This window comes from Ammodytes marinus (assembly GCF_949987685.1).
Source record: "Ammodytes marinus genome assembly, chromosome: 8".
In the NCBI taxonomy this organism is placed as follows: Eukaryota; Metazoa; Chordata; class Actinopteri; order Uranoscopiformes; family Ammodytidae; genus Ammodytes; species Ammodytes marinus.
The window spans coordinates 29,347,182-29,370,368 of NC_137212.1; the positions used below are offsets into that span (position 1 = coordinate 29,347,182).

At 41.8% G+C, this 23,187-nt stretch overlaps 2 protein-coding genes across 4 annotated transcripts in view; both read left to right on the plus strand.

The window, feature by feature from the left end:
- Window positions 1-291: 291 nt before the first annotated feature.
- On the plus strand, window positions 292-3,954 carry ociad2 (OCIA domain containing 2). The gene is made up of 7 exons (XM_080032445.1): window positions 292-469; window positions 563-647; window positions 2,061-2,114; window positions 2,235-2,282; window positions 2,872-2,992; window positions 3,231-3,305; window positions 3,526-3,954. Exons 1-6 carry the CDS (start codon window positions 380-382, stop codon window positions 3,301-3,303), a joined length of 471 nt encoding a protein of 156 aa, XP_079888571.1. The 5' UTR covers window positions 292-379; the 3' UTR covers window positions 3,304-3,305; window positions 3,526-3,954.
- Window positions 3,955-5,044: 1,090 nt separating this feature from the next.
- Window positions 5,045-23,187, plus strand: part of fryl (furry homolog, like) — a 97,835-nt gene continuing 79,692 nt past the window's right edge. For 2 of the 3 annotated variants that reach the window (XM_080033036.1, XM_080033037.1), the window contains exon 1: window positions 19,277-19,866. In XM_080033036.1, coding sequence (XP_079889162.1) covers window positions 19,638-19,866 — 229 coding nt within the window. In that variant the 5' untranslated portion in view covers window positions 19,277-19,637. Of the gene's footprint in view, window positions 5,185-11,194; window positions 11,269-19,276; window positions 19,867-23,187 lie in introns of those variants that run through there. The other variant, XM_080033039.1, reaches the window with a different exon arrangement.

Below are 23,187 nucleotides of genomic sequence, written 5' to 3' on the forward strand. Positions count from 1 at the left end.
TACAGAGGTGACCTTAATCCGCTAACATGTGTCTCATTTGATATAATATGAGAAAACAATTTTACATGTAATATTCTAATGAAAAACAACTCCATTTTATATTTGTTCCTGCATAATTCATCATAAGAGTTTTCATTTACCTATTGCCTTATTTGTTTCATTCTGAAGCCACCTCTAATGGAAGGGGGGTGTGTCTACTGTTATTTTTTTATTTTTTTTTAATGTGGGGTGGAGTTAAAAACAAGTGGCCTGGGAGGGGCGATTACAAGCAGTTGAATGTGAGGCACTGACAGAGAGGGGGAAGGACACAGTACGTGCTGGAGAAAGTCACACAGGTCTGTTTTTTTAAAAAGGAGAACTTTGGGGATCTTATTGCATCATGAGTTCTGAACCGACTAGAGATACCATCACAGTGGTGGCACCGCCGGCTGCTGCTATTGGTCCCTGTACGGGGAAAGAGGAGTGGAAGGTGAGAGCCAAACTAAATGACTTGTAGCCTAACCAAATGAAATGGGCCTCCGATAAGACGTCTTACCTTTGTTGTGTGTGTGTGTCTTTCCAGCACCACAAAGGTGAACGCCATATCCACAGAGAAGATGTGAGAAAGATTTGGAAGGAGTGCTCAGAGGAGAGCTTCTGGTACAGAGGTAAAGACATTCTAAGATATATTCAGTAGAAAACCACTTGCCTTTGAATCATTTTAGTGTTGTATAGCAGGACAGACAAACCAATGGTTCCATTCAAGTATAGAAGCAGTGGGGCGGAGAGGGCTTATCTATCCACCGACCAACCCCTAGCTGTGTTTACATTCTTCTCGTGGTATTTGATTTTGAGTAAACACTGAGTCACAGAGTTAGAAAAGCTAAAAGCAAGTTGATCTATCCAACCGCTTATTTTCCATTCTTTGTAAGTGTGTTCAGTGAAGTGTCCTGTAACCACGCCGCTGTACGTACTATAGGTTTACTCTGGTTAATTTTCATTAGACCTTGTTTGAACTTCCTGGCTGGGTGGAGCTAATAGGCATGGTCTGTTCTGAGATCACTCAAACCTGAATACCATAGATAGTATATAAAATGGATGTAGCATCCGGGCTGATCTCAGTTCTGAATACCCTAATAATAACTACTGAATCCTTTAAAAAAAAAAAAAAGCGACCGATCCAACAAGTGAAACAGAACAAACCAGATATTTAGTGTGTAGCAGTGAGGTGAAGGTTACTCACACACACACAGCAGAGGATATTGTGGCCACTGGGTTATGAGCATGAGCTGCTAGAACTGAGCCTGGCTAACTAGCTATTATTATGATTCAACACTAAACTAAAAAAAAGTCTCCATGTTTTTAATGTGTCAACACTTTCATCTGTCCCCGTCCGCACCCACTGCCAGCCCAGCAGCTGCTGCTGTGCAGTTATATAATCATGGAACGTCAACAAGCAGCACTTCCTCAACTATGCTGCAGTCCAGTCCTTTTGTGTATAGTAAGGTCGACCAATTGTTGAGTCGCTCTACACCACAGGTCAAAGTTCGGTCAGACTAAACTCAAGCTTACCCTGCGTTCCAAATCCCATACTTTTTCTTTTTACTACACTACATACTAAAGAACAGAAGAGTTTTAGGGCCACAGGAGAGGGAAAAAAATCAGATCATTATGGTCGAGAAATGTGAAGAATAAAGACGAATACTGCAAAATGCTATTGGAGTTAGTGGGGCATTTATGTATTTTTTCAGCATACTACAATTGACATGCATGTATTGGGACATCCTAAATCTTTTTCTGGCATACTAAATAGTAGGGAAGTATGGGGATTGGAACTCAGGGTAAGTGAGGTGAGATCGGTCCACGGACACAGCACGTCTTACTGGGGGAACAAATTATAGTGATCAATCATTCGATATAAAAAATCCCCTTTGTGTGTCCGCCTCTAGGTTAGTAAAGTTAGAAGATAATAAAACGGTTCAAATCTTTTTCTGGTTCTACAGTGTGCCTGTTTTACTGTGCAGGCTGGGATCGGCTCCAGACCATTGTCTAATCTGACTTTGTTTTATTTCTTTATTTAGCTCTGCCCTTCTCTCTGGGCAGCATGGCCGTCACTGGTGTTTTCCTCTCCAACGGTAAAGCCCCCTGCCATACAAAGTCCTTCCACAATATTGTAATAACACACGTGTGTAAAGTAATAATTTGTTGTAATCATCCCAATGGTTTTTTTTAAAGTTACATTTATTTCTGTGCAGGCATGTTGAAGAAATCGGCGCGATTTGGTCCCTTCCCAAAACTAGCAGGTTTGTACCCTGTGAGAACCATCAATCCTTCAGCAGTAGCAATCATTGGTTCTTAATAGTAATATATTTGATTTATATAGCGCTTTTCTCGCACTCTTAAAGGTTCAGTAAGCGGAATGGTCAGTTTAGCTAACTTCCTGTCAGTGACTGCAGTTAGCAGTCCCCTCCCTCGTCCCTACGTCACCACATTAATGCACTGCGGTCTTCAAGCAGCGAGTTATCTAGCATCATCTCAGGTCCATAAGTGTGATAAAACATGATAAAAACCATCAAAACAGACATTGAGAAGGATTTTTACCTTCTCTGCCATTGTAGGCGCATACACATTCACCCATATGTTGCTCTGCATGTGCACCGGCAGTGAGACGGGTGCCGGTTTGTAGCGTTCTCTCTTCTGATTGGATATCAGTAGTTGGATCCCCGAAAAGTTTATTTGCCGATTACATGCAGAGCGGGTGACTGAGAGATAGGCTTAATGAAACGTGCACACTATATAAGTGATCACTGTATGAATAAAGAGCGATTTAACACTTATATTAACATAAATAAATCGCTTACTTCACCTTTAACTATTTTTTCTTTCCTTCAGTTGCTGGGATCCTTGGTTTTGCTGTGGGTAAAGCCTCTTATCTGACAACATGTAAAGCCAAGTTTCGGGAGCTTGGCCTGGACGGACCAGGAGCTGGGCCCTGGGCAGGTCGCGGCCACAGGTAAGGGAACTCACTGATGATTTTGATGGTGTTGTATTTTGACGAGATTAATTAATTTAAATAAAAAAACAAAACATTATTCCCTTTTTTTACCTTTACTAACCGCCAATACCATAACTACTTAAACAGTATAATCTGTCATCTTTGTGCTGTGTAAACAAATGAAAGCATGCACATTATAAATGATATGAATAACTATGATAACATTTCCTTACACCTCTGCATGTCTTCTCAACAGATGCCACCATGTGTGTGAGGATTGTAAGAAAAAAGCCCTGGCTGATGCACCTGCAGAACAAGTGCAAAGCTAGAGGTAAATGGATCATATGTCGACAGAGATGCCAATGAATGCATAGTCTAGATGAGTTGGTTTGGTAACTAAATAGAAGCCTCTCACAAACATTTCAAATAGCTAATCATAAATTCAAATATTAAATGAATGATTAACTGTTTACAACACTGGTCCTTCTTTCTTGTCTAGAGCTTTGGAAAATCGACACACAATGTTTTATTTATTCTATTTTATATTTCAGAAAACCCTGAAGGAATGACGGGCGTGGATCCATCAGTCGCGGCTTTTCTATTTCCTAAATATAATAAATACTGCATGTTATTTGTCAAAGTGTCTTTTGATACTTGCTGATATGCATGTTATTATGCAAAAAGCATTGAACTCATTCAAATGATACATATAAAGCACTTGAGATTGAACAGCATTACCTGTGCTGTTAAATTCTGTTTGAGGGGAAATTGACACGCTACAATGAAAAGCTTCCTGTCAGATAAGTTAAGAATTTTCACAAGTTGGTAAATGGTTGAACATTGTGATGTTGTGCCTAAAATATATGTTATCTCATACTGTTGTGCAGGTCCTGTACATAACAAACTAACTGTTATGTGTATTCCTGTATGTGTACATACATTACCAATAAACTTGACTGAGTCTGGTTGGGTTAAATGCACATCTTCTAAATTCAGTAGAAACCTCTGCACAAAACTGCCACTAGGGGGAGCTACTATTCTTTTAGTCACAGGGGCCTTAGTAAGGTATTCCAAGTTCATCCTACTTTATCTGCAGGAGAAAGTGCAACAAACTGATACAGCATATATATGCCATTTGGTTCAAATATCAGCTGCACTATACTTTTGCAAAAATCTAAATATGAAACAAGTAGACTTAGATACTTACAGTATACTATGTTTTTAGTATGGTTTATTTATTCAGGTGATTTTAAGGAATTGATAACAAGACTTTTAATATCACGAAGAGCCAACATTTACCTTTTAGTAAATGTTACTGTCAGTAGGCCTACGGGTTTATTGAGTCATTACAATTGATATATATATATATATATATATATATATATATATATATATATATATATATATATATATATATATATATATATATATATATATATATATATATATATATATATATATCATGTATCGAAACACTTGCTTATATTGACCAAAGGAAACAATCAACAGCAAAATTCTACTAGTAATAATAATTTGCTAAAAGAATAGAAAGGTAAAATAATAGAAAGTATAACAATGTAAGAGCAATATGGGCTGCATATTTAAGTGATATCTATTTACATATAAATGAAAAGTTTATTTGTACTAATGAATTTGTATCTTAATGCAGACAAGCAATTGAGCAAAATGCAAAGAGGGACATACTTTTATGAGTTCAGACCCCATAATGGCCTGGTGGTATAAAGTGGTGCTTAAAACTAATATTTCAATAGAAGTCTTTATTTGGGTCATGTGTGGTGAACCAACAAAAAAAAAACACCGAAGGAAGCTCTCGCCCATACCTTTCTCTGCAGCTCATCTCATCCGAGTGCCCGCCAAACGTGCATGTTGCGGTGTACGCCAGTTCGGATAATAAGTGGACCAATATGAACGTCATCCAATCAACAGGTCGTTTTTCACGGGATTGCCACGTATCTGGTGGAATAGAAAGCTGTGTTTTTAATGTAGGCGTACCCCGTCACAGCCAATCCCAATGAAGGAGGCGGGACAAACAGGCTCAGACCGCTCTGACAGTAGAGCCCTGCTGCCGACACAGAAACACAGAGGAGAAAAAAAAATCACACCACTACGCAAATCCTTCCGATGGAGGAGGGCCAGGACGTCTGCAAGCTAGCTACCTAGCCCAACTACAGGGACAGGAGACAAAAGTTGTGAGTAGCGCCAGCTTAACGAGTATTAAAGTATTCGAGGGCACGGCGGGTGCTTTCAAATGTAGTTAACGTTGGCTTAAGTTAAATTCCGCGATCAACTTTGCCGTTGAGGTTAACGTTAGCTTTCCAACTGTGGTACCAAATTTGTCCGTAGCATGCTAAATAAGGAGTTTGGCTCCCCTGCTGCTGTGTGCCTGTGAGTTAATCGCCGAGCTACCCTGCAAGTTTAATCACAGCCCGTTGTCATTAGTTGCATCACTGTCAATGGCTGTAAACAAAGCCATGATACTAGCGTGAAGTTATAGCTGACAACTGGCTGGTCAGCTGCTGCTAGCTAGCCTCATGCTAAACATTAGCAGTTTGTATCAACACCAGGCTAGTTGCTAACTAAAAGCTACCATGAACGTTACATCACTGTGTGCAAGCCCATTTCAACGTAGCCAGGTCTCTTGTTGGTCGTAGTGTTTTTTTTAGTAGGAAAAACCATTCGTTTCAGACAACATAATCATAGACAGAATTTGGTGTGTTTACCCGCAGTAGCAAAATAACCCTGAGGCAAGCGCATGTAACTCTGTATTTCTTTTTCATGCACTGCCCTTATCTGGGATACAAACCGCTAGAATAAATCAAATAAGCTCCGATATTTTGTATCATTTCCAAGGAAGGAACCACTTGTTTTTGCGAGGTCAAGCTTTGGAAAAATTGTGTTTGAAGACGGGACCAAGCCACAACATGTCCAAGCATGGTGGGTTCTCTTATGCATTGGCACAACAGTGAGAGAAGTGTCAGCTTGTGCATGCAGCATTCCTCTGAGGACTTCATTCTCCTTGTCCAAAGTGCATCAGACATACAATGAAGCATTTGTTTCGTGTGTGTCTTTTTTGTAAAGATCCGAGTACTTAACTTGGATACAGACAGACAGAGAGAGAGAGACAGGAATCTGGTCAGGCTACTGTGTGGCTGGAAGTGGGGATGGCCAAACTATTATAGACGAAAGGCATGGTGACAGAGGAGAAGGCATTTTGTCTTCTCTCACACAAAGATAGACCATACTCTGAGTAGTAATGACAATGTTGCTGTCCTTTCTTTTATGAAAGAGTTACATTTGTTTTATGGGAAGAAGGTGTAACTGAATTCAAGTCATCTAAAAGTGTTTGATTTAGCTGTGTATTTGTACCATGTCAGATCAGATGGCTACTGCTGTGGCATACATACAGTAGCATTTTATACACAAGTCATTTAGTTTTTGAGCCAGTGTCGTCCTCACTAGAACACTGGTCTTCACTATACTGGCTGATCCCTCTTCATCCATGCCAGGATAAGTGGCAGTATACAGATGGATGGTGTATTCTCTTGTACACGCATAGCACCATAGTAGATTACAGAAAGCCATCAGCATCTGTGATTATCTGAGGCAGATTTCATTTTTGGTTTAATCTTGTAAGACATTAATGGCATGGAAGAGCATGCGGATGAAAAAGCATGCTCTATTTAAAACGCTCCCCACACAGTGGCCTCTCCATAAGCTGTGAGGATTACCCCTTTACTCAGCATTTCAGTGGTGGTGGCTACAAAAAACATGATGTCATTCATAATATAGCAACTCAATTTAATGTCAATCTAAGAATCCTTTTTTTAATCCCCAAAATTGTGTTTTGTTTTTGTGTCTTGAACTCTGCATCAGAGATTGATTGCTACATATTTTTTAGGGGCGGTCCCCAGTGGGTTCTAGCAACTTTTTCCCCCTCAAACTTGTTTTGTTATTTGTTTTTTCTCTACCATTCCTTTCTTACCTATACTTATGGTTATTTCGTATACCACTGGTTCTAGTAGCTGCTATACGTTGTCATCTGGAGAAAGCAAACATTGACCCCGTGTTCCAAATCACATACTTTTTCTTTTTACTACACTACATACTAAAGTACAGAAGAGTTTAAGGGCCACAGGAGAGGGAAAAAAACAAGAGAGAGAAAAAAAAATCATATAAGGAAGATTTCTTTCATTATGTCAAGAATAAAGACAAAATACTCCAACATGCAAAATGTTAGTGGGGGTATTTATGTATTTTTCAGCATACTGCAATTGGTACATGTATTGGGACATCCTAAATCTGTTTCTGGCATACTAAATAGTATGGAAGTATGGGGATTGGAATGCAGGGACAATGGCCTTCTCTTTTAAACGGGCTTGTAAGTTGTAAAGGGTTCAGCACAGGTGCTCCTCTACCCCCCTTTGACCTCTCATTGGTTAAACCTGTTTCCATAAAGGACAGCTCTTATAGGAAATCCTCATATTCTCAAACTTTCTGATGTCTAGCAATATATAATCAACATAAAGTTGTATAGCCTGGTCCCATTAGATGACCTGTTATCTAAACCTTGGCTGAGCAGTTGGATCCAGGACAGGTGTGTGGTGTTTTGTGCATTGGTTAAATAATTAACTGCCTGGACATCTGGACTGCACACAAATTGGCCAGAAAAACCCTTGCTTCTAAATGACACATTGTCCACATACAACCAACTCGGTCACACTGCACTGCACTGAGCATTGGAACTCATTCAAATTCTACCTCTAAAACACTTAAGATTAAGCAGGATTGCTGTACTGTTTCAATCCCTTCTGTGGGAAATTCACACGCTATATTGAAAGCTTTCTATCAGACGGGGGGGGGGGGGAAAAAAGAATATTCTAGACAGTTGGAAGATGGTTGAAATGGGCTCTTGTACCAATATGGTTTATATATTTAAAAAATTGTTTTCAAACCTATTTTTATAGTTTTAAATTATGATTGTGTCGTTGTGGAGATCAGCATAGGGCCCCACATCTGTCTGATAAAAGCACAACATCAGTTACTCTGATTTTACCTCGAGTTGGGCATTTTTTTTAATCGATTTGCATGGGGAAAAACTTGGCGTAATGTAGCGCACAATAAGGAGTGAGTCTAGCTAGAAATAACCTATAATTGAGCCCTGCTGAGGAAGATTATCCTTGGCTTTGGGAGAGAGAGAGGGTTATGGAGCATAATTGATGTTTGGGTCTGCCTTTTGCCAAAAGAAACCATGCTGTCTGTCTGCCCTCAAAACGGCCTCAGCTGATTTGCCAGTGTTTTCTGCCATGTTTTAGTAGTAGGTACATTATTGCCTCCATATTTTCTGGCTATAACAAGTCATCCAGAGCAAGATGAAAGATAAGAGGAATATCTGTTGAAACATGCAAAAAAGGTCATTTCTTTATGCATTTCTCCACCGAGTTCGGAAGAAGCCAGCAATGTTTCCGCTGAAGAGGTAGTTATTACGACAGGGCCAGGCCTGTCATTTAGCATGGTTGAGGGGAGCCATATATAGGCTATTCCCCTTTTTGGTCCAATTTACTGTTGCACACACACTGCCTGTTTCTGACTTTTTGAGCTTGCCCCGAAATTCTTCCAAGTCAAGTAGTCGGCGAATGCATTACATCTTGAGTTTGTTTGTTGTAATTTTTTATGAGGTGAAGTTGAAGGCGTGCTTCGAAGGGGGGGACAGTAAAATGAGACAGGACAATATTCCCTTTGTCAGGGGTTATCTCGTAATTCTTGGCCTTCCAATTATTTTTGGGAGTCCGAAAAATTTGCGAGGCGATTTTTTTTTTTTAAGATGAAGTCAAGTTAACCATTGATGGTATCCGTCCTGCTCCACTGACCTTTAGCACCCGCTCGCTTGTTGTTACAGTTACACTAAACATTGTACAATGCTTAACCTTTTCACAGAGCTACAAAATTAACTGATTTGTTAACTATATCGTGTGTAATATGATATTTCCTGTTAGCACAGACAGCAAAATGTGCATTTTAAATATAGAGCAGTTAGCTCAGTCTGTGGCTGTATTTTGCTACAGCATTCAGGATGTGCACAGGGCTTGGCTTAACCCTTTTTTTGTGGTCATGCTTTTTTTGGAGTGTGGCTAAGTTGGAACAGGAAGTGAGATGTATTATTCACAGGTTTGTCAGCGTGAGAAGCGAGTGATTGCGTCTGATGTCTTTTATTTTTCTCTGTGTGTGTTTGTGGTGGCTGGGATAAGATATGTGTGACGGTGTGTTGCTGACGTGACACAACTTTTGGGGCTGTTAGTTTTGTTTTAACTCTATCTCTCCACTGGCCTGCTCTCACCATCTGTCCACCGTGCTTCAGAGTGGAAGTTCTCACACCTCAACTTCTCTGTCTGGCTGCTGTGTGTGACTCAGTGGCTGCTTTCTTCCTTCCTTTGTTTGCCTCCAGTTGGTTAGAACTGCCTCTTGTACCTTCTCTCTTTTATGCATGTGTCATTCTTGATGTCACTGGATTTTTTTTTGTTGTTCTTGAAAAAAGTTATGAATATGCTACTTAAGGGTTACCGCTAGGGATTTCTATGGTTAACCGGTTAATACTAACTTTTAAACGGTTCCATTTAAAAAGAATCATGTAGCCTATGTGTGTGTTTAAATATCCCAGTTTTCAGTCACTTATTGCACTTTCTGCTCCTGCATTCGCATACTAGACCTCTTCTCACAACAGACGAGGTGCCGTGTGAATGTCAAAATGTAGGCATTTAATTTGGCTACTGGTCCTAGAATTGTTTTTAAATGAATATGCCAGTCCTTGAAACAAAAAGGTCGAGAGCCCTGCTATAACGCTTCATGTATTTCACTATAAATAGGCTACTTTAAATCTTAACGGTTAACCGGTTAATAACCGTTTAATTCTTGTTGGTGCCTGGTTAAAGAAAAAAAATCTAAAAGGCCATCCCTGGTTACCGCAGAACCTTCAAAAGTCTTACATCTAATAAATTACTGATTCATGGACTGATATGCTGCACTTCACCGGCGCGCGTTGGCGTAGTAATACATGGTCGAACACTTGAAAAAAGTGCAGAAATAAATGGCTGCATGTCTGTACAGTGTAGCGTATCAGTTCACAAATCGGCAGTGAAATAACCCTAAATTAAACTTACAATTGAACGGATATATTTTAGGTAAGCATATATACATGGCGCAAAACCAATTTTCGGCTGGCCCCCTCTGCAACAGTACAATGCTGACCTCTTGCTACAGCGGCTTCTCGCCCAAACTCCTTAAAATGACTGTGCTGACCGCCCTCTACATAAAGGAAACAGGCTAACTATGCATTAAGTAATGGGGGTGCCTTTTGCTCAGATGGTAGGGCGTCCCCTCCATGGGCCTTGGCCAGCAGCGGACCCGGGTTCGATTCCAGCCCGCGGTCATTCTCTGCATGTCACTCCCCTCTCTGCCCCATTTCAACTCTGTCTCTAGTCTACACTATCAATAAAAGCATAAAAAAAAATGCCAAAAAGAAATATATATAAAAAAAACTATGCATTAAGTAGTACCACAAACAACCTCACTTCAAAAATACGGAACTATCCCTTTAACCTGTTCAATCTGCTCCGAGAAAGAGACAGTAACACTGATGGTATAACTAGATATGAGATGTACCTGACTATAAAAGGAGACCTTTTCAGCCACTATGACAATACACTGTAAGGTAAGACAAGTAGAGTTTTTGCAGGCTCTTATGTAACTGCCTCTCCTGGATGTCGTGTGTAGTGTAATCTTCAGATTATTTCTCTGCTCAGGAGGAGCTTTTAATTCTGTCCCTCCTGCCCCAGGGCAAACCACACTGAAGCCCAACAGTAAGGTCGTAGTTTAAGGATCAAATCATGCTGAGGTGACTTGAGGTAAAGTGCTACATAAACTGCTTACATTTCTTTTTTAAACCATTATTTCGTGCAGTTATGACAACAAGAAGGTGCAATGAATGAATTAGTGAAAGCTATGCCCTTTTGCCTGCCGACTATAAATCATCTGAATGTTTTTTTTTTGTGACCAGTCACTAGTTTAGATCCACCCTACATTTTGGGTTGAAAATAGGATATTTTGTCCTTTTCGTAGTGACCCGGGCTGTTTCATGTCACATGTTTCTCTGTGTTTTTTGTCGTTGTTGCTAAAGACAGAATTTCTGTGCTCTCTCTGTTTCAGATTCTTGTGCAGCGAACTTGTGGACCCTCCTTTTCTTTTTGCCAGTTGCAGGGCCCTGCTCTATGGCCTTCAAGGTACGTCATCATCCGGGGCTAAGTGGGTAGTGCTCCGTCAGCGGTGTGGCTGTGTGCTTTAAGCTTTTTACAGAGCAAGCTAAGCACTGTGGGAACGAAACAGGAGTGTTGGATTAATCTCCTTGTTTTTGCTGAAATTCTGAAGGTGGACATTTTCAGTCTCTTCTCCTAGCTGTTTTCTCCCGCTGCTTGAGTAACTCCACTTGTATTTTGTTAATATGTTGTCTGTGCTTTCTCTTTGAAAAAACAAACTGATGAATGAACCAGTAGTTCTGTGTGAAAATCGGATGATAAAATGGAACATCCCTATTTCAGATGGGAGAAATGGATCATAGAATATCATTGTAGATCAGATCAAGTGGCATGAATATTATAGCCATTGTAGGTAAAAACAAATTAAAAAAAAATTGTCTATTCTCTGAGATGAGAGTGTAAATTGTACGCGTCACCATTGGTCAGATGTAGAGCTATTGGAGCTTTGGCTTTTTTTGAATAATCTATGATAACTCTAAATGTGAAAAAGATATGTGGATAACCACAGCAGCCTGCACATGATGGCAAAACAATAGTTTGGAGAATGGTCCAATACAGGGTGAGTGCATGTGCGGTTTCTTCACCAGTATTGGATGTGGGATCATCATCCAGGGCCATGTAGATAACCCATAAGTTGGGCCTACATCAGGGTCGTCCAGTTACATACTTCACAGAGGTAGAATACCATGGCCCAAGATTGTGCTTATTATACTTTTAACCTATTTTTACGTTTCCATTTTTTGGCAATATAATTTTTTACAAAATCAGCTAAATAATCATTTTTCAGTAAATAACCCAACTCTTTCTGCTATTAATTCAACCCTTAGGTGTTAGCTCTAGTGCTGGTTGACATCCTCTCAAACATGAGGGTTTAAATAGTCTCTGGTCAACTCATGTTGCATGATGCAAGGAACTGTAAAGGTTATGGAGTGGAATTGCACTGGTGTGTTCCTCTAAAATGCATTTTTTTTCTTGTGGCATATTCATGTGGCCTCTGGTAGATTAGCGTCATCATTGCAGAATGGACAGAAAAAGAGGGTGGTTTGGATGCAAGGGGTCTGGTCAGGTCACATTCTCACATTCTTCAGCAGTGACAACCCACCCCTCTGCGGGTTGCCTCACGACTGTCGATCAGGCCCCCAGCACCAGCCATGAGCCTCTTTTTGTCTGAGTATGCTATGAGTGTTGAACATTGCATTCTTTGTTTCTGTTTGTAGATAGAGGCTGCATTCCAATACCCATACTTCCATACTATTTAGTATGCCAGAAAAAGATTTAGGATGTCCCGATACATGCATGTCAATTGCAGTATGCCAAAGATACCTAGATGCCCCTCAAACTCCAATAGAATTTTGCAGTATTCCTCTTTATTCTTAACATTTCTCAACATAATGAAAAAAAAATGTCCTTATCTGATTTTTTTTTCTCTCCTGTGGCCCTAAAACTCTTCTGTACTTTAGTATGTAGTGCAGTAAAAAGAAAAAGTACGGGGGCATCCATAGCTCAGTTGGTAGGGCGTCTCCCCCCCCCCCCCCATGGGCCTTGGCCAGCAGCGGACCCGGGTTCGATTCCAGCCCGTGGTCGTTCTCCGCATGTCACTCCCCTCTCTGCCCCATAGTTCTGGGCCAGGGTCGATAAAGAATTAAAATTATTTATAAAAGAATTCAATTTATTTTCAAATTTGGTGGGATAGCCTTTGATTGTTACATTTATTTTTTTCTAATTTGAGGAATGACATAACGTCTTTAAGCCAGATTGAAATAGTTGGGGGTGTAGGAGATTTCCACATAAGGAGAATACGGCGTCGTGCCAGAAGTGAAGTGAAGGCCAGCACCTCCAACTGCAAAGAGCTAAGATTGAAAGACATTACTTCTATTGAAATGTAATGTTATGGCCCCATCCTTTCATGTTACACCTCACATCTGGTGTGGTAGCTGTTTGCACCATTAGAGGGCAGTGCAATATTGTTGTTGATATTCCTGCCATGCACATTGGACTGTTTACTGACATCAAGTGGTGGAGCAGCAGTTGAGATGGATGCGGTTCACAGATCAACATGACTGCAGCGCGGGGTTGTACTGGCCAGCCCCTCCCCTCAGACCAGCTGACTGCTAAACGGACTCTTACTCCTGGGCCGCGGGCCCAATACTTTTTCCTGTTTTTTTCCCACTGCTTGAAAGCAGAACAAGGCAGAGGGCGGTTGGAACCCAGAATGGCATTGGAACGCTGCACATTGTTCCCAGAGCTTCCTCTTCCACATTCCTGGGCTGATTGGGATCTGGGCCTCCTATGCAGGAGTATTGTTCTAGCTCCAAAGCACCACAGACCTGGCCCCAGCAACACCACAGCTGCCTCCACTGACCATTGTGGTACTCTGGGCTGGGTGCGATGGCTATCTTTGCCTTCATCATCAGTCATCTCTCTCTCTCTCTCTGACTCATTTAGTGATTCTTACCAGGATCTGCTGCTTCAGCCCCTCTGCATCTTTGCCTATAGGCCTCAGGCATGTGCCACCTAAACAAATGTTCTTCCTTGTACATTTTTGAAGGAGAAATGTCTTTCTCTGTATTTCATTTTGGCAGTAATTGTTTCTTCAGTCTTTCTCACTCTTCAGATTGTCAACCTTGTTAGTATTTCTACTTATCATCTTAATTCATTTCTAGGTCATCTCGTCATCATTACAACAGACCAGTTAGGCCATCACTGTAGATGTCTTCAGACAATCACAAGTTCTCTGTGTGATTTTGGTTTACGTAATGATAATGGACGACACATCTCTTTACAGTGAGTGTTGAACATGACATGCTGGGATATTCAAAAAGCAAAATTCAACAATGAACTACAAATAGTTTTGTTCTATGTAGGTGTCTAATGCTTCATTTCCACCGAGTAGAGCGGGTCGGAGTGGTTCAGTCCGGTTATTTTGGCTTTCCATGTGCCAAAAGTTGGGTAGGGTACGGATATTAGCGCGCCTAACCGCTTTAGGCCGCTCCTATTTTCGGTACTCCTCCGTTGGGGTACCAGCCGCCTGAAAGGGTGCCGAAAAGGCGGAGCTACACATGCCGTCCGTTTATTGGTCGAAAGAATCATTTCCGCCATGTAGGGCTGGGCGATATGGGCCAAAATCAATATCTCGATACACGATATATATCTCGATATATTTCAAATCTCCTCTAGAGCACATCCTAAATGCTCAATTTAATTTATTTTTTGCATAACATCACACCAGTAATATGATTTAAATAGTCCCTGCAAAATGTGCCTGCACTAACAATGCATTAGGCTACATGAAACATGTTTATATTCTTTAGTGCTTTCTATTGAAACAATTTGAAACTTGCACATGGCAAAGAGTTTGCACATTGTATTGATTATTCCACATCCTTCCACTCCCATACAATGGATCCAGCATTATTTTATTTGGAAACAGTTTTTTCCATCTTCTGTTAATCTGTAAACTGAGAACACTAATTATGACTCATTACAACCACTTACTAATTGTTTATCACCACTAACCCCCTGAAGATAGCAGCCACACTTTAAATGCAGAACAGGTTTTGATCCATAATAGTAGTCTATGTGTATAAAAGGCTCTGACATGTATAATGGTTACTGTCGCTTTAAGAGCAGTTGCTCCCTGTCTAAGTTAAGTTTCGTTTTCTGCCTGTTAGTCCGAGAGAGAGATTCATGCAAGCGCAAACAGCAGGTGGCTCATCGTCCCTCTTGTTACCTGCCTTATTGTTTAATTCTCCTGTATTTAGTTAATGAAAATAAAACTGGAAGACAATCAGAGGATTTAAATAAATACGGCTGAGAATTAAATGGGATGCCGTGGTTGTGTGACGTTGGACCAAAAACTCCCCCGGTGCTCGTTCGCTTTCCTCTCATAAGGACCAGGCTCTGTACAGCGGCCGCTTATGCTGTCAAGCGTCCGTCTACAAAAAAGGTCCATGCTATGAACGACAGCCGTCTTTCGCGCCCCCTCCACCCGCCCGTTCGGCTGTCATAAGAGCAGAGCCCTCGTCTTTTTTTCTCCCCCTCTCGTCGTTGTTTTCACATGGCGATAAAAGTAAACACTCACAGGGCACAGACTACGTCACAGGTGCGCGCCCAGGAGCCTCTGGTTGGGAGGGGTGAGTGAGTGAGTTGCCAATGCATGTAGTCTGAGGCAGAGAGCCACAGGAAAGAGCGAGAGAAGCGAACACCAGCGAGTTTGCCGGTGGCGGTGGCGGCTAAAAAAAAACACATTACGTGCCAATTTGTATTCGATGGTCGCGATAGGGTCATTTTATACATCCCCTGGAGCACATCTCGCGATATATCGAATATATTCGATATATCGCCCAGCTCTACCGCCATGTGTAGTCACCTCTGCAAGAGTGAAGAGAATCTTGTGTTTTGGCGAAAATGTGAGCGCAGCACTGTTTATTGTGTGGTGTTTTTCTTCGTCATTAAATTAATCAGGGGGCTACACTGTGTCCCACTGCTACGATGTCACGTAGCTGCCAGCGCTGTTCGCTCACTGTCTCATGGTCTCCCAGCAGTGAGCGACGGTTCCTCTTGCTCTCTCTACCCATCTGGCCAAAAACGGTATGAACTCATAACTACGACTGCCAGCCATAGAACCCTCTGCTTTAAGTATGTTTCCTTTTGTATTAGCTACGTTCCCTGAGGATAGTAAAGGTTTCAAATGGATTTAACAATAAATAAATGTCAGCTTTTTGGGCAAATGGAGTGTTTTCTAAAAGACTGTGTTTTTCCAGTCCAGCTCTTAACAAGTGTTTCAGTGGTTTGCCGTCAACTCTTTGCTAAGCGTTTTCTTTTTCTTTTTTTCCCCGGTTATTTTGGGTTTGTCAGTAGATTGCAACATTGTGTTTTGTGCTGCTTGGTGTCCCTTTTTGCCAGCTGGCCTCTAGAGGGCAGAGTTTTTCTGCAAAAGTGCTGCTCTGCTTTTATCAGTGTGTTCCTACCACCTTGTGCTTACTCTGCAGGGTTGATGCTGAATAAATGCTAGATACGTTTTTTATTTTTTATATTTTTTTTATATATATAAATCTTTCCCCATTTGCCTTTTGACATAGTGTACTGCTCAGTTAGATCATCTCACTTACTGTTCACACTGCAGTCAAGAGTGTAATCAGTTACTTATGCTGTTTCTTCAGTCCACATCTAGAGGTCTCACTCACATACATTCTTGCATTTTTTTGCCCTTAACCCTAAGAATTGTTGTATCTAACGAAGGAGATGGTTACTTGAGGACATGCAAAGGAGTATAGCTCTTTTTACATTTTAAATAACTGTCCGCTATGAATGTTGTTAACACCTTTTTGTAAAAGCTGCATGTATCCAATTCACAGGGGTTATTATAACAACAGTTATAGCACAAACTGGAATGGATTTAGAATTGCCCTTTTGTAGCAGTAATAGTTTGACCTAGTTTTTATTTCTTTTTCGTTTTACTTTTGACACAATTACCCGACTGTGGGACATATTGAAACATAAGACTTTCTGTGCTTTGTTGATTAAAACAAATCTAACCTGCATTGTGTGAGATATTTGACCATGTGGAGCAAAAAATACATGAAAAAACTAAAGAAACTGTGGTCTTCCCATGTCGTTAGGGGTAAACAAAAGAATCACCTAAATAGACATTCATCCAATTCCTGTCAGCTTGTGTGAAATGTGCGTCATTTTTCCTATTTAGTCCACAAGCCGTTTTTTGCGAAAAAGTATTTATTTTAAACTTGAACAATATTCTTGACCAGCCTCTTACTTTTGTTGGCTGCTGTTTGGCACAAGGCAGGTAGCATTAATACACCCACCGTCTCCTAAAGGAAATAAATGGCTAGCGTTGTACTTGACTGCATTGGCGAGTTTGCCCAAGACTCCAGCATAGGGTCTATGTACAGCCATAGATATGATGATACATTAGAGGGTGACCAAGGTCGAGGAGCAGGACCCAAACGTTAGTGCTTTTTAAATGGATGCTGAGCAAGAGCTTCTTTCTCTTAGCTAGACGTGTGTGTGTGTGTGTGTGTGTGTGTGTGTGTGTGTGTGTGTGTGTGTGTGTGTGTGTGTGTGTGTGTGTGTGTGTGTGTGTGTGTGTGTGTGTGTGTGTGTGTGTGTGTGTGTGTGTGTGTGTGTGTGTGTGTGTGTGTGTGTGTGTGTGTGTGTGTGTGTGTGTGTGTGTGTGTGTGTGTGTGTATTATCCAACGCACCTGCATATTAGACCGTCAAAGGCTGCAAAGCTCACTAGCATAACCAGACCTTTTACATTACACTGTCACTTCATTTAATATTAAAAGCGTCAACAAAAACAAGTATGGAATGACAATTGGAGCAAAATCAGTATTGTGCTGCTGTCTCGTATTGCCCAGTTGCTTAATTGTGGTGTTTTGTTAACGATGAATCAACAGAAATGTCTTATCCTAAAGGTGTTTTTAACAGTTTGCTGCACACTGGTGCCACAGTCCTCTCAGTGTTTCCCCCACGTTCACACAGCAGCGGGCCGCCACTGCTATATTTTCTCCGCCGCTGCTATTAAAATCCTTCTCCTCCTCATTATTCTAATTTTTTTTTTTGGTACGTAGCTCCTTTTAGAAACGGGGCAATGCCTAACGTAGTCGTAGTCCATGCGTCGGAGGTGAATGTAACTTACTCTGCTGAAAACAGGACCTAACGGGGGGAGCGGCTCACTGTACAGTCCCTTAGTCGCGCTGTCAGTTTGCCGTCATGGCTCTTTGTATTCGGGCTCGAGACATAGGCTACAAACCATAGATAGTATATAAAAGCTACAAACAGATCGCGGAACAGTCACTAACGAAACAGTTAGTGGCTGAGCGAAGGATGTGGACTACTGTAGGCTACTGGTGCAAATTCCACAACTCATTACTTGTGTTACAGTTTAGTACAATATGTAGGCCTATACATTTATATTTGGCTGCTCCACCAGTCCAGGCAGGACAGGATAGTTTAGTTTCAGTTTAGTTTTTCATCTCGTGTCGGACAGCTGTTCGCTCAGCTGATGGGCTCGAGCCTCACGGAAGCAGACAGTACGACTCAGTCTAAAGTCAGCGATGATCACTCTCACAAATCAAAAAGCTAAATTATAAAAATTATTTAATTTGCCCCCGGACCCCCCTAGGAGGTTCGGGGACCACGCCACCGCTGCTGAAAAAAATCCTGGGGGAAACACTGCCTCTTGTAATGTCTTTATGGAGCGTTGCAGCTTTGCATTGCTATAGCAGAGGGCTGGCTAAAGTCTATCTATGTTGATGCTTGGATGGGTTATTAATATATATTATTTTGTTTTTGCACTGCGTCCCAGAGAACAGCAAACGGATGGTTTCTTTAGTCAGAGTCAGCAGCACAGTACAGTCCCCTGCCTCACTCCTCTCTCTGCTGGGGATATTTGTGACGAGTTTGAGTTTTGCTGCAGGTACAGGCTGTGTAGCCAAGCCCAGCACAGCAGTCTGTCATCAGCCCAACTTTGCTCATTCTGCTTCTCTTCATCATAATGGCTCAGCACACTTGAGCACAAGTGGAAAGCAAGGGGGAGGGCTGCTCGTGCTATATTGAGTAAGTTGGGAAGAAAGCACTTGTGTTTGTGTGTGAATGTGAAAGTGCCATCATTCCGACAACGATAAGGGGCCTATCAGTGAACGCAGGCAGACGAGTGCAGTTAACTCCACGGACCTTCCTACGTCTCCCAATGTCTGTCAATCTCCTTCCTCCTCTTTTGGTCTCTCTCACTGGTGTGCAACACACACACCAGCAGGGTGTGGCCTGTGTCCTCTCTGTTGTGATTGGCCGGTGGCCCAGGCTTGTGTTATCTCCTGTGGAACATGTTTTTTGGTCCCACCCCAGATAGTGCCTGGCACTCAGATGTAAGACCTGCCCACTCGCAATTACATCACGGCCCATGAAAAGTGGCATGTCTGTTTACTTTCCCCGTTCACTCTGAGCAGACAGGTAAAGTTGCAGCGCAGGAAGTATTTTTTTTTTCACCGTGTCACGTCTCGGCTAGCTACAGTAAACAGCTTCTCCTCCACTAGTTAGTCCAGACAAACGACTTCAGTGAGCCTTGACAGGTGTGTGTCTTGTTCTAGTCTGTGAGGGCAGATCCCAAGGTCCACACACACACACACACACACACCTGCCCTGCCCAGTGAGTGAACGTGTATCCTCTGCATGTACGTAGCAGCTTGAGACGGGACTGTACTCTTGTCTGTTAATGGGGCAGATGAGGCAGACAGGTCATTCGTACGGGAGAGTGGCATGGCACAAGCTGTTGAACTGCGCACCATAGTGAAAGACGGAGAAAGGTCTTGTGGGACATGGAGTTTCTGAGGAGCCTGGTTCCGGCTTCCATCTCGGGCGAGGGTCACGTTGACCATGGGGGGGGCTTGGCCAGGGAGTCCGGGCCCCGGCTCCTTCGCATGAAGCGCCTGGGCCTGCTAGCCATGGGACACACCATAGTGGAGGATCCACCAGATACCATGGTGAAGGTAGATCCAGGGATCCACTCCGCCACTCCTGCCCGCAGTAACCGAACCCGCCTCAAAGGTACAACTGACTCAACTGCACATATTGATGCAGTAGTCATCCGTATTTATTTTGTGTTCGTGAAAATAAACTGGGCCACTTCATAGGGGCTTTTTAGACGTTAAATTCTTTACTAAATGTATCTTTGCTTCGTAGTATACCCCTCTGGTCCTGTACAAGTAACAACAAAAACATCATTAACAGCCAAGTTATTTTATCAACAGGCGATGGTTCAAATTTAGAGTGTTTCTACAATATTTACTTCCCTTCCATATCACAGAGCGATGCCTTTATCAGGACAAGGAACAAAGTCTGTTTGTATCAGATCATAGTCAAGTGTCTCACACTAATAAACGGCGTGTTTTATTATGTTTTTCGGCCTAGTTGAAAAAAATAACCTTTGTCAAAACGTCGCAACAGACAGAACTGAGCTGTGTTTGGGAACCCTCTAACAGGTGTGTGAAGGTACTAACACACCTCACTGGCTGGAGGAAGCAGAGTTTAGGCTAACTTATAGCATATTACATTTGTGTAAATGAAAATGGATTACAACAGCAGACTGTTTTTAATTTGTACACATTTTATAAATGCTTGCGGTCCTCCTATCATTGTCAAAAGTTCATATGATTGTCAATCAGAACACTGACACTCACTGATCTAAATGACTCATTTTCAATCATTATTAAGATAGCAAACATCTATCAAATCACAAAACTTGATTCCAAACCAATGCTAACCTTGCACTCTCTGCCTGCTGAATTTGAACTGTGTGCTGTGTGAATAGGCAATTGTTTGCTGACACGTTAACAACTTTACATGGCTGATAAGGTCCGGGCGGTGCGTTTGCCAGCTTGTTACGATTAACAATGAATGAATGCTAAACTCACCATCAAGGAACCTGTGGCCAGTTCTGCTCTCCTTTTTTTAAAGTTGTATTCTTATTCCTATTTTCAGATCATCCTAATCATTTTCTATATCTGTAGAGGCATGTGTTGTTGAGTTGTGTGTTGTCTTGTGATGCGCAGATTGAAAAATGCTATTAACAATGGGGGCTTTGGCAATTTAATCAGAAGCTTTAGCTGTTTGCTGCAGAAGTTTTGTGTGCAGTCAGTTTTGCATCAGCAGTGGTGGGGTGATTTACTTGTCATCAGTGTCTCAGTGCGGCTTCTTTGCAGTTCTACCTGTCCGAGCATGCTTGCTCCTTGTTTGCTCATGGCTAAAGTATGACTTAGCTCACCCTTACTGCTCTACTCACCTTGCCATCGTAGCGTCTAACAATAGGACTAGACAAGGCGGCTAGCTGGAATAACGCACAAAAACACTTATAATGCCGAGTTTTATGTGTCCACCCTTGGAGTTTTAAAAAAAAGTTTGACTCACTTAACTGCTGTTGACATGTTGACATGCATAAGGCAGCAAGAGTGATTCTCCTTCAGACTCAAACACATTGTCTTCAAATCTTTTCTTTCTTTCTTTCTTTCTTTCTTTCTTTCTTTCTTTCTTTCTTTCTTTCTTTCTTTCTTTCTTTCTTTCTTTCTTTCTTTCTTTCTTTCTTTCTTTCTTTCTTTCTTTCTTTCTTTCTTTCTTTCTTTCTTTCTTTCCAACTATAGGAAACATCCGTCATATTAGAAACATCTCCTTTTTTCATCATGGTGGTGGTGGCTGGGGTCACAAGGGTGAGTTATGTACTAAAAAAAAGAAGTGGTGCGATTTACTCTAGTAGTGGAGGTAAGGAGACGTATATAGAGACAGTAGTCTGCTGTATATTCATACCTCAGGGGTTAATTTACCTCTGTGTTTGAATCAGTGAGTGCCTCTCCCATGTTGCAGAACTGGCATAGCCTGAGTTGGCTTTTAGGGTGGTGCCACACTTCTCATTCTGTCATTTGTCTTTCCCGCACGCTGACATCATCAACCCGGGTTGCTGGATGTACATCTGGGTTTTTTTTTCTTTTTTTTGGAAGAGGGTTTGACTGGGAGAGTATTTGGTTAATGGGTGCAGCAGGCTTTCCCGTTTGTGATTTTGGGGAGTGTTTGGAGCATGTGACTGAGCATGACTGTGCACTGGTGTGGTGGGTTGTACTTGATTCCTAATGGAAGATGTGCATGTGATTTCTGTCTGAACAGTCGTATTGGGTGTGTACTAGACAGCCCTGGACAAACCTATTCATGGAGTAGTCGTGTTGTATTACATTAGTAATTGGGCCAACTCTTATATGATGCGGCTCGGTTGCAGACTATGCACTTAGTGGGAATATGGTGTCATGTAGCTGGGGAGTCGACTGCTGTGAATCATAGTGCTCTTTCTCTCCCCCTTCATGAGGAACAACTTGAAGACGGTTTATTTTGAGAAGTGCCATCAGTCAATTGGCTGACTCTTTTGTACTTGTTTTAAGATGAGGATGAACTCATATTTGATTGGTGTCCTGCTCTTGTCATTCCATAGAGACTTTTTTTTTTTTGCTTCTGACCCAAGAAGAATGAATGGCTCCTAAATGAGTTGCCTGGTAAATTTAGAGAAATTAATTTCAGAAGTTCTGTCATTGCTTTTTGAATGTGTTTTGTGGTTCAAAATCAAATCATTTTATTTTTTTTTATAAAGTCCAATATCACAAATAGCCATTTTGCCTCAGTGGGCTTCACAGTCCATTCACAAACGGGACACACCCTCTGCCATAACACCCCTAAGCTCAACGGAGGAAAACTCCCAGCTGTTTTAAAGACACTTAAGGTTGTATTAGAAAATGTTGATGCGTTACAAAACGGAAACATCTTAGCGAGAATCTGTTACCATTCATTCGTCATTCAACTGGCAATATTCTGGAATATGAAAAGTGTTTTTTCAAGATGTCTTTTGATTTAAATCAGAGCCCAACTGACCTTATCAATATGTGTGTAAAAAGGTTTTAAAGGGTTAGGGTTAGGGAGTATGAAAGGACTGATTTCTCTGACTCAAGGGGAGTGTGTATGGATGTGAGGGAGCTGTGCAGGGGAAAGCTGTGTGCTGCCTACGTATACCTCCACTTCAGTGATGGATCTAGATGGCCTGTGTGCTCTGCAGACCGGGCACCAACCGGGGAGAGGTCAGGGATTGAATTACAGCTCGCTATCGATTATTGTTCCCACCACCACTGCCCTTCAGAGTGGCCCGGGACAGGAAATGCATCCTACCAAACCCCCTGTGGGCTCCTGGGGAGAGAGAGAGAGAGAGAGCTCTCCTATGCATGTCTGCATGTGTGTGTAAAAAGGAATGGTTATAGCTGTCACTCACTGGCAGGGCTCTTCACTTTAACTTGGCCGTGGTGGTCCATTTTAAATGAGATTATTTCATCAGTGAGCTCT